A 12,748-nucleotide genomic window follows, 5' to 3' on the forward strand; every position below is an offset into this window, starting at 1 on the left:
TGTCATTTCTGGATTTTTCTTTTTAGATTATCTCTCTCGCAGTGGACATGCACCTACGATGACAATTTCAGAACCCTCCTTGATTTCTAAGTGGGAGAACTTCCAATATAGCTGGGTGTTCAAATACTTATTTTCTTCATTGTATGTACCCTAATGTAGTAGTATTACAGGTTTGTCTTGAAACTGAGAACAGTTAGGCCATCCATAAAAATAATTTGGTTTCGGGTAACAAGTGTCGAAAAAAAATGAATAGGTAGGTAGGTGTGAATGTATTTTTTTTTTGTTTTGTTTTGTTTTTGCAAAGGTCCATACCATGATATTCTGCAATTTTTTGCCCCATATATGACCAATAAATATATGTATATGTATATATATATATATATATATATATATATATATATATATATGTTGTAGCTTACGTTTTAGCTATAAATTATATAAATATTTATTTCTTCACATTTTCAACTTCCTAATAATTATTCAAAATCACTGATGTGCATACCTGCATAACATACGTAGCTGCTTCTTTGGATACTGAACTGGGGAATGAGGCGCTGGCTCAGTCGATCTCTTCCAGGACTTCATTAAAAAGGTGTGTTTTCCCAGATCAGCATTTTTTTTAACCGGAATGTAAGATCTTGAATTTTCCTTGGCAGCTGCCATCATAGTGACAAATGCATCAATTTTGGGCCGTTCAGCAGTGACATTTTTCCTCAAATGAAAAATCACTACCCTAAGATCCGGATTGAACTGTAACAATGTCTCAAAATCATGAGAACGTTCGCATTGGATGCCACCATGCGTTTGCCCCAGTCGCAGTGCGTTTATCTCTGACAGCATGTCATCTCCAAATTCTTCTGGGGCAAAGGACCTTTCCAACCTGTCAATCACTCATACAATAACAGCCAATCAGATAGCTGCATTGTCTTAATCCCTATCTTAACATGCCCCTCTCGCCGTATTGTCCCACAAGCAATGCTGGTTGTGAATAGCCTGCGCTTGGAAAAGGTAATGTTACGAAGAAAATGTTCTTCAGATGCGCTTGGGGAACGTGCAATTTTGATGAAAGATATCCTGCTAGGTTACAAGGGGCCCGATTCATTTTACAAAGCCTAAAACACAGTTAACGAAGTGTCTACGATCAATTAAGGCTTGCAAAAGACTGCAGATACAACTAAATGTGGACAGTATAAACAAACACAAGGCTGTATGTTCAAAGGTAAGTGAGGGAGAAGTATCTTCTCTGAGTTTGATTGAATTATTATCAGTGCTTTATATATTGCAGGAGAACAACTTTCAGTTTGTTAGTTTATCACTGACCTGCTGAATGAAGTGTGTAATGTTTTATGCCGAAGAGTCGGGTTAGGGATACGTAAATGCGCGATGTCTTGGTAGCGAAATGTCTATTTGCCTATTTGTATCACATCAGACTTTTAAGACAAAGCACTGGGTTTGATCACGAGCCAAGAAAAATGAATACACCCACTCACTTATAAGGACTACAATATTACTCGTGATCTTTCCAAGCAAAGAGTACTCACCCTGCTTTACATGCGCAGTACGATTCCACTATTTTATTCTGTTGGATTTCAATATGATGTTTGTGAGGGGTCAAACCTTTTTGCATCGATCGCCAACATTTCGCTGTAACTCTGACATTGTGTCCTGCTGTGTCCAAAATCTTAATTCCTTGTACATATTCTTGCGTGAAGAAGAGACCTCGCTGTAGAAATCTCTTGGACAAGTCTGACGCATTTGGCAAAAAACATACACCAATATTATCTGGAATACGCGATAGAGAATTGACTTCAAACGTGTTCTGTTCAATCACCATTTTGTAAGATTGTGGGACATGGCTAAGGAGGCAGAGTTCAAGATCACCATCGGAAAGGTCCATTTGTTTGAATACACTCTGGAGTGTTACAGAAAGGCTCACCTTTCTCAACTTAGGACTCACAATGTATCCGCCAGTTAAAATAAGCGAGAAAGCAAATGGTATGCCATCCGCCACGATAGCGTGAGAAAATCAAGTTTCTGATTGGTTAATATTTGAGACAGGATGTAGCAGTTACTTCCCTTGTCCAGACTTAGTCCCCTTCGTGGGAAAAAACTAAAAAATAATAATAATACTATGTCGATTTCGGGAATTTTATTTGCTTTTGACAATTTACGGTCAGTCAGGTTACCGGAAACCTAAATATTTTTACGGATGGCCTTATGTCCAAATGTTGCAATCTGTGTTGGGATTATTAATGAAGACTTTATATGTTGTTATCCGTTGAGAGATGAAGTATGTTCATGTGTGTGCTTGTGTATGTCTGTGTATGTCACTATGCAGGCTACTTTTCATAGACACGCAATTTCAAATGTTGAAAATTAAAGCTGAAGACTCATCTGGACGACTGCACATTCTTCGGATTAACCTGAAACCAAAGGTAAGTGCTTTCCTCACTTCAATGTTCAGTATGAAAACACATGGTCGTCATTGATGACTAGGTCATCCTCACGATAAAAATGATTCATTATCACACGGAACATAGTCCATCTCGATGTTAAAATTCAGACAATCCAGATCCACTTTTGACTTCATTTAACACGTATGGGCCATTCAATTTGCTGATAGCAAATCAGTGATTTATATCTGGGCCCTCATATCTGGGGCAAATTGGAGAGGGTGTACTGAGACTTGATAACCCACTGTGACTGAGATGTAGCACAGATAAAGTATCTCCACACAGACCTCGGCGTGATAGAAAATGATCCTCTATGAACAGAGAAAGTAAGTACACATTTTTTTATCTACTATGGCTTGTCATCACTTGCTACTTTTAAAGGACTACATGTACAAGGACAGCAACAACCATATTACTGTAATGCCTGCAAGAAATCGTGGGTCAGCAACACAACTCGTGGTTACTCCTTATGGGAGAACACAAAGAAATTTAATGTAATTCTTTAGTTAGCTGCCATTAAAGGTACAAATCTTATAACAAATGCTAGAAATACAAGTATCAAATATCACACAAATGCCACATTTCACTTTCTTTTTACATTTGTTGGGATGTTTTGAAAAATAAAAAAAGCCCCCAAAAATCAATATATAACATTAATATAGTAATATAGTCTAACAAAACATCCCTATGACATCACTATTGAATTTAACATCATAAGTAAGGCCACAATTCACCAAGGTTTTTTTTTCATTTGATATGACATCCCATGCTAATGGGTTAATGATAAAAATACAGCAGAGGAAATACAATGTTGTTTATATCCATCCATTTTCTGGACTGCTTATACTGATTAAAAATCTTTCATTTTAATGATTCCTTATCACTGACCTGCACATCTTGCAGTAAGGCAACACTTCTGTTTTTAAGCACTACCATTTAAATCTGTAGTGAAATGGAGTGATTCAGTGTGTTGTTGGCATTAACATTGCGTGAGTTATTACCTACACCAACTCTGCATTATAGTAAGATTTTCCCAAAATGTCCAATCATATATTGTCACAGTTTTTTTTTTTTAATCTTCAGGGATGAGAATTTTCCGCCGATCGGCGGATTTCCGGATTTTTCCGACCAAAATGACCATTCTCGAGATAAGCGCAAATCCGTTGAGAAAATTTCAGGAGGGGGTAGGGTATCGTGCGGCTGCCTCTCGGTGGTGGGCTCCGAGCTGCAAGTTCATCTTAGTGCTAGCACAAGGACGACTATCATACGCCGTTCTAACTTGCTCGTAGCCGGGTAATGGCACGTGGGACTTAGATAGCGCAAACTGAGCGACGGTGTGTTCAAAGTTTTACGATGGCGAAAGTGTTAGAAAAAAAGGATGAAGATCAAACAAGGGCAATTGACAAGGATGCTGGAATCAAAAACAGTTTCAGACGGGCATGGCTTGAAAAAAGTGTAACCGTGCAGACAGGACCGAAAACGGTATCATGTCTAACTGAACACATACAAAAAGTGGACACTCTGTGTTCCGATAGGAGCAAAAAATATCCATCTTAAAAGAACATGGGGAAGATGATGAGGTCATGACTTTGGAAGCTCCCAATAGGTTAACTGACGTGAGTGAATTGATGACACCTTGGAAGTGTATTTAAGGCCGCATTTCAAATATTCTGCTTCCTTGTTTGAAATCATGGTAAAGTAAAAGAAATCTCACAGTAAATCAGAGAAAGAATAGTGGTGCTCCACAAGTCTTGCTCATTCTTTGGTAATATTTCCAAATGCTTGAAGGTGCCTCGTTCATCTGTTCATACACAAGTGTAAACTATATGGGACCATCCAGCTATCACACCACTCAGGAAGGAGATGGGCTCTGGGGGGGAAGCTTGTAGAACTGAGAACACCATATCAACTGTGACTCACGGAGGTGGCACCATCATGTTGTGGGGCTATTTTGCTGCAGCAGAAACTGGAGCTTTTCATAAAATAGACAGCATCATGAAGAGAGAACATTACATGGTGATATTCAGACAACATCTCTAGAGAGCCGGCTATCAGGGTAAGTCTGGTGGCCTTCCAGGTTGGCTGAGCAGTTTGGGAATTTTAAGAAGGGTCCTTATGGGACAATTCAGGCCATGATGGTAATAGGTCCTGGTGGTGCCCACTGGTCGAGTGCCACCGGAGCAAGGTCTGTGGGGGCCACCAGATGAGCTCTACCATAACAGGAACAGGAGTCAGTCGCCGCATGAGTGCCGCCGGAATAGGGAGACGTGGCAGATGCTTGACAAGTGCTGCCAGAACAGGGATAGGTGGCGGCTACCGTTCAAGCAACGCCGGAGAAAGGACAGATTGCGGCTGCGTGGCCCCATGGGTCCCCCTACCTATGGGCTCACCACCTAAGGGAGGGGCCATAGGGGTCCGGTGCAGTGTGAACTGGGCAGTGGCCAAAGGTAGAGACATTGGCAATCTGATTCCCGGCTACAGAAGCTGGCTCTTGGGATTTGGAATGCCACCTGTTTGGCAGGGAAGGAGCCCGAGCTGGTTTGTGAGGTCATAAAATTCCGACTACATCTAGTCTTGCTTGCCTCCACACGCGGCTTTGGCTCTGGTACCAGTTGTCTTGAGAGGGGTTGGAGTCTTTCACTCTCGAGTTGCACACGATTAAAGGCGCCGAGCAGCTGAGGATATCGTTATTGCCTCCTACCTCTGTCTGTACGATTGGGTTCACCCTAGTAGACGAGAGGGTAGACCCCCTCGCCTGTGGGTGGGGGGACGTGTCCTGACTGCCTATGCACCAAACAACAGTTCAGAATACCCACCATTTTTTGAGTCCTTAGAGGGAGTGTTGGAGAGAGCTCCCACTGGGGACTCCATTGTTCTAATGGGAGACTTCGATAAAGGGTTTCCACATGTACACCTGGCACCAACACACCCTTGGTTGCAGTTTGATTATCAACTTGGTGATCGTGTCATTGGACCTGCGACCACATTTCTTGGAAATTCAGGTGAAGAGAGGGGCGGAGCTCTCAAATGATCATCACCTGGTGGTGAGTTGACACCGACAGCAGGGGAAGATGTCAGTTTGACGTGGTAAGCACAAACATATCGTGAAGGTCTTTGGAGAATGTCAAGCAAAATAACCCATCAGAGTTTCAACTCCTACCTGTGAAAGAACTCGTGTTCCAGGTGAGGCGGGGGACCTTGAGTCCGAGTGCATCATGCTCCATACCTACATTGCTCAGACGGCATACCGAAGCTGTGGTCGTAAGGTGGTCTCGCAACGGCAGTCTCCAGAACTTTTATTGACACAATCTTGAGGGGCACTAGAGCCAGAGAGGGGGTCTAGTTTGGTGGCCTCAGTATTGCATCTCTGCTTTGTGCAGATGATGTTCCATCTCTCTCACTGGAGCGATTAGCAGACAAGCGTAAAATGACTGGGATCAGAATCAGCACTTCCAAATCCGAGACCATAGACATCAGTCAGAAAAGGGCGCCATGCCCTCACCAGGTCATGAATGAGATGCTTCCCAAAGTGGGATAGTTCAAGTATCTTGGGGTCTTGTTCACAAGTGAGGGAAGAATGGAGCGGGAGATCGACAGGCGGGTTTGGTTGAACCATCTGCAGTGATGCAGCCTTTGGGTTTCCGTATGTTGTCGTAATAAAGGAGCTAAGTCAAAAGCTGAAGTTCTCAATTTAAACGTAAATCTACGTTCCTACCATCACCAATGGTAACGAGCTGTAGGTAATGACTGAAAGAACGTGATCTTGGATCCAAGCAGCCACATCACGTTTCCTTGTGTGTCCAGGTTCTCAATGAGGATACCCCATGCAGAAGGGTCAGTCAAAACGGTCAAGGCTCAGATGCCCCAGCTACAATGAGGTGGCTGGGGTATGTGATTCAGAGGGCTGCTGCGTGGCTCCCTGGTGAGGTGTTCTGGGCACGTCTTACCAGAAGGAGACCATGGGGACGACCCAAGGCACGCTGGCGAGACTATGTCTCTCGGCTGGCCTGGTAACGCCTCGGGATCCACCTGAAAAAGCTGGATGAAATGGCTGAAGAAAGGGAAGTACGGGCGTCCCTCCTTAAGCTACTGCCTTCTGTGTGATAAACATTAGAAGATGGATGGATAGATGGATGGGATAGATCAGGGGTGCGTAATGCGTCACTTGATTGACATTCTGGTTGACCAATCTCGGCCTCTCCTTATGTTTGTCACTGCGGATGTACACATGAAGGTGCGTATCTGCACATACAATGCTGTGAAAAAGTATTTGATTTTTTTGTTTGTTTTTTTTGCAAATCTATCACACTGAAATGGTGTCAATTCATCAAATCAATTTTAATCCCTCAGAAACAACTCAAGGACATACTAAATGGAATTTTCTAATGAAAATTCAAATGATTAAAGCTAAAAAAAATCCAAACCTTTCTAACCTTTTGTGAAAAAGTAATGGGCCCCTTTAAATCATAAGGTCACTGTGACTAACCAGAAATTTGGCAAAAGTGAGTTCAATCTCACAAGCCACACCCAAAATGATTACAACCATGCTTATTGAATCAAGAAATTACTTAAATACAATCCGTCAAAGAATGTTAACTAGGCTACAAGATCTCAAGAACCAATCTATCATGCTACAATCCAAATAAATTCAAGAAGAAATGAGAAAAAAAGTGATTGAAAGCCATTAGTCAGGAAAAAGTTACAAAGCCATTTCCAAGGGTTTGGGGGTCCAGCTAACAACTGCCAGATCCATTATATACAAATGGAGAAAATGGGCAAAGCTTCCTAGGAATGGACGACCAACTAAAAATACTCCAACAGTGCGACAATGACTCATTCAGGAGGTCACAAATGAACCTCGAACAACATCTAAAGACCTGCAGGCCTCGCTGGGCTCAGATAAGGTCAGTGTTGATGACTCTAGCATAAGAAAGACGCTGGCCAAAAATTGCATCTATGGGAGAGTTCCCAGGCAATAATGCCTGCTGTCTGCAAAGAATACAAAGGCTCGTTTCACATGTGCCAAACAACATATTGATGATCCTCACGACTTTTGGAGAAACATTCTGTGGATTGATGAGAACATTTTGGAAGGTGTGAGGCCTGTTACATCCGTGTAAAAATGTCACAGCATTTGATAAGACAGTAAAGCATGGTGGTGGGAGTGTGATGGGATGTGGTTGATTCTCCAGGACGAGGACAACTAAATGTAATTGATGGAACAATTAATTTCGCTTTGTACAAGAAGCCCCCCCCCCCCACACACACACACACACACACACACACACGTCACAGCGACCGTACACAAGGCACCAACACCCACCACTCCAGCCCCGTGTTGGTAGATCTCGAGAGGCTGGCTGCTTGAAAGAGTAGACTGAGTCAAAAAAAGATTTGGCCACCCCTAGCGTAGACCATGACAATGGGATTCAATTTAAAAAGTCAACCATTTAAGAAAAACATCATGAACAAAACGTAACCATTTAAAACAATATTTCACAAATTCTTCCAGGATGTCAATTTATGAGCAAAACTGCACATATATGCAGATAAAGAGTACATACCACTGTCATATTGCAATGGAAGTATAGGCTGCACCTTTATTACAACAACTAGGTGGCAGTGTCATATTACAATGAAAGTTTACAGTTATAAGATGAGAATGTTTTTTTCCATTTTCTCCTATACCTATTTATAATGTGCACTCTTGACAATATTAGGGGTTCGGGGGTGTTCATTATTCACGTTAAATTACGGTAATTTCGGCTACTTAACTTTCCAGTCTTCCTTATCAACAGCACCCAACAGAGGCTCCTGAATGCTCAGCTGACCTGCCTATCCCTCTCCTCTTAAAATGGACACCCCAGGTATGTACATGTATAAAAGAGAAAGGGGGGCCATCATAACAGTTCAACCATAAAAATGTTTAATCGCCTCATTATATTTCAGTATTACATATGCACAAAACATTGATGGATAACTAGTTTTGAAAAAAGAAGGAAAATAGTTTTTTCAACCACTGTTGAAGTTAATCTGAAGTAGACTGGCAACTAAAAATGCTAGCAATATCTCAATGGTCCTATTAAAATTCAATATTGAACAATTTGTGGCATTTGATGCCCATAATTTGATTTTGCTGGTCACATAAAATCCTGTGGCAGACCAGATCTTTTCTTTCTTTGACACCTGTGATTTCCATGTTAAAGTAGATTAATTGTGTTTGCTGAATTTACCCAGTGAGAAATCCAGATTTTTTTTTTTTTTTTTTGATTCACTAACTGTGACATGCTCTCTTATCCGTATCTGTGCTACGGTTATCTCTTATGTACCGATTCTTAATTGCATTATAATTTCATTTTATGTTTTTGATAAAGTGATGATAAAAATAGTTTATTTTGGAATGTGGTTTGAATCATTTGGTTACACCACCAACTAAAACATTATTGTTATTATTTTTTTTTTTGCACATTTAATGTGATAAGTGCTTTGTCAGAAATCCCTTTTACAGCTGATGGTCACTGGTCACAGCTAATCATCTACTCCCATCCATCCATTTTCTTTGCCACTTATTCTCACGAGGGTCGCGGGAGTGCTGGAGCCGAAACCAGCTGTCAACGGGTAGGAGGCGGGTTACACCCTGAACTGGTCGCCAGCCAATAGCAGGGCACATAGAGACAAACAGTCAAACTCACAATCACACCTGTGGGCAATTTAGAGTGTCCAATTAATGTTGCATGTTTTTGGGATGTGAGAGGAAACCGGAGTGCCTGGAGAAAACCCACACAGGCACCGGGAGAACATGCAAACTCCACATAGGCGGGGCCAGGATTGTACCCGGTCCTCAGAACTGTGAGGCCAACGCTTTACCAGCTGATCCACCGTGCCGCCCTGGGTGATACCTAATGTATGTTCCCCCGCATCATCAAGCATGTCAGTTTGGCCTCCTGCTTCTTATCCTGCCACGCTGGATAGGGTGGGGGCACTCTGCAAGGGAGGTTCCATACTAACAACTGCTTGACAAGTTCCCAGACCTCACTATATCTACTTTCTTACCTTTAGGGGACGTAGACTTTGACTGATAGAGGTTTTTGACACTGCTGAAATAGATTTGGGTAATGCAGCTCTGCTCTCGCGCCAATCTCAAACTACCTTCAACATGCAGCACCGACGATGTGTGTGAGCAGTCGATCATCAGTGTTTGGCAGCCACTAATCTTTTGTAAAAGGAAACTTCATGACTGCAAACAAAAATTCATTACCTTTGTATTCTCTGGGCATTGAATTTTCATAACCGGAACTGGTTGTCCTAGACGTTTCACCTCAGTCAAGTAGGCTTGATCTTGCACAAAACCTACATAGGGCAGTTCTAGACTTAGTGCTGGTGTGAAAACTTGTCTTTCTCTTCAGAAGTAGTAGTCCCTACCCTTTTTTCAGTCATATCCCGGTTCAACGATGTGAATCTATTTTGCAGACGGGCAACCATTCTAGAAGCTAATCGATTTTGCTCCAGTTTCTTTACAGATCTTTTACCCCATACCATAGCAATTTAATTTTTGACTTAAACATGTATCACGATGATGTATCACTATTATAACAAAGCCATTATTGCTTAATTAGCACTGAAGCTGATACCAACAGACAGTGCAAAGTAATAGTGACCACCTTAGCATGCTTCTCAACCAACAGTCGTGATCTTCCAGGAGTCATTTTCACAGTCAAGCACGTGACATTCAATTAATTTCTTAATGTACATTCACACAGCTGTACCAAGTAACAATGAATAAAGAGAAAATTAATTCACATGCAAGTGGTTCCAAAAGCTTTATGGAAAAGTGGAAGTTCATGAAAACGTTTATTTATTTTCATACTTCCATTTAAAAACTGAAACTTTCATCGATTATAGATTCAGGGCCCACAATTTAAACAATTGCAAGTATTTATTTGTTTATTTTTTACATCATTTGGGCTTCCAGCTGATAAAATCAATGGAAGCAGGAATTTAAAAAATGTGAGTGTGAACAAATCACCATTTACTTCTCAGTTATTGTAGAAAAAAAAGAAAGAATTTAGGGTCACATAGATCAATATGTGGTACTTGCAAAACAATATGATAATTAAATGATTAATTTGCTTTAATCACTGTATCGATGTGTCGTGGGATTGAGTCTGTGGCATTTTCTGGCCAATATGGAAGCCCATATTTCCTTGATGCTTGCTGTCAGTTGTTCTTTTTGTGTCTGGTTTCCCACATTTTCCTCTTGATAATACATGATAGATTCTCAACAAACCTCGGACCACTGGCAAACATCCGTCCTGTTTCCAAGTCGCTTACCCTCACAAGGGGCACGAGAGTGTCAATAGTGCCCATGCCAGCTAAAGACCAGTTTTTCTTCTCCTTGCCTCAGTTGAGATGTTTCCTATGTTGGCTCATATGCATGTTGACCCAAGAAACCTGACAGTTGTAGCCATGGATCTGTATATTTAGAGTTTTTTTTTTTTTAGCCTGCCGTATTCCACTCTGTTTGGATCTCTGCTAGATTCTTGAATCTTCTCTGTTTGATATTCCGCTGAAGCCCATGGCCATTTCTTTTGCTGGTATATCTTCTCCTGCCACATTTTGTTCTCCCTCTAGACTTTCCATTGATACGTTTGGACACAGCACTCTTCGAACAGCCAGCCTCCTTAGCTAAGAATTTTTGATATATCCGTCCATCCATCCATCCATTTTCTGAGCCACCTATCCCCACAAGGGTAATGAGAGTGCAGGAGCCTATCCCAGCTTTAATCAGGCAGGAGGCCAGGTACACTGTGAACTGGTTCCCAGACAATCACAGGGTGCATAGAGAGAGACAACAGTCACACTCACAATCACACCTAGGCGCAATTTAGAGTCTCCAATTAATCCATGTTTTGGGGATGTGCATGGGAATCCGGAGTGACCAGAGAAAGCCCATGCAGGCACAGGAAGAACATGTAAACTCCACACAGGCAGGGCCAGGATTCGAACCCCACTGTGAAGCCGAGTTGTTTCATCACGCCCCCCTTATTTATATCCAATTATCCATTCAGTTTATGAGCCGCTAATCCTCATGAGGTTCGTGGGAGTTCCGGAGCCTATCCCAGCTGTCATCGAGCAAGAGGCAGGGTACACCTTCAACTGGTTGCCAGCCAATTGCACGGCACTTTGAGACAGACAACACTCACAATCACATCTAGGGGCAATTTAGAGTCTCCAATGAATGCGTGTTTTTGTGATGTGGGAGGAAATCCGGAATGACCAGAGAAAGCCCATGCAGCCACGGGAAGAACTTGCAAACTCCACGCAGGCAGGGCCAGGTTTCGAAACACTCTTCACTCTTTTGCACTGGTTGAGTTTCAAAGTGCACTGTGAGCCAAAAAGAGGCTGTATCGTAAGGGTAGTGACTTCAGATTCTGAGTTAGAAGCAGACATTCTGGTTGCTAGGTTGCCTTGATAAAACAGATACAACAAACAAGACAATATCAACTCTTGTTCTTGCAAAGTAGAGCTTAAACTGTCCAGCTCATCATTTCTCCTGTCTTGTGAACTATTACATCGCCACAGTACAATGTGATTGCTTTATCAGCTCTTATTGTTATATTATCTCGCTCTTTATTTGAATAGGTGCAGTGTGTACAATGTTTGCCTGACATTTGTAATGGCCAAATGAAGCTTCTTGTGATATAGCTGGTTTAATGTGAAACCAACACTGGATTTTCTTTTAACTCGTGTTATTTTCCCCTTTTTGTGGCTTTGCATTCTTCTCTGCCACTGCCTTTTAGTTTTCTCATCACATCAGTAGTGGCTTTGTCCATCATAAAAAACTACTCACCAATATCAACAGCATTGTTAACAGAGTTTCAAAGAAAAAGAGCATGCAAGGGTAGTTTCGTGTGTACGTGTGCGTGTGTGTGTGTTGATACATGGCAGACGTACAATAAGGACCAGCTTAGAACAGCGCTACCGTATGGAGCCTGTCTGCCTGCTGGGCTGGTGATGGATGTCTCCCACACTACAACAAGAAGTGTGTGTGTGTGCTCAGGTTGATGTGTTTGTACATTTGTGTATGTACATCTGTGTGCGTGTGTGCACATCTATGCCAAGTGCTTTTTTCTTCTTTTTTTTTGTCTGATGAGTGATGGATAAGTGTGTATGTGCTTGTGAGTAGGGCAGGGGGAAGGGCCTATCTGTCGGCAGTCCTGACATGTTCATTTGAAAGACTAATTATTGCTTGCTCTGTTGCAGGGCCAAGACATGGTACTCAGGGCATAAATTAA

At 42.0% G+C, this 12,748-nt stretch overlaps 1 protein-coding gene across 1 annotated transcript in view; it reads left to right on the plus strand.

Moving 5' to 3' along the window:
• The window catches only part of fancl (FA complementation group L), a 68,299-nt gene that overhangs the window by 32,366 nt on the left and 23,185 nt on the right, over positions 1-12,748 (plus strand). Inside the window, exons 7-8 of the mRNA XM_061838049.1 lie at positions 2,339-2,435; positions 8,252-8,320. Coding sequence (XP_061694033.1) covers positions 2,339-2,435; positions 8,252-8,320 — 166 coding nt within the window. The remainder of the gene's footprint in view (positions 1-2,338; positions 2,436-8,251; positions 8,321-12,748) is intronic.

This window comes from Syngnathoides biaculeatus, chromosome 12 (genome assembly GCF_019802595.1).
Source record: "Syngnathoides biaculeatus isolate LvHL_M chromosome 12, ASM1980259v1, whole genome shotgun sequence".
Taxonomy (NCBI): Eukaryota; Metazoa; Chordata; class Actinopteri; order Syngnathiformes; family Syngnathidae; genus Syngnathoides; species Syngnathoides biaculeatus.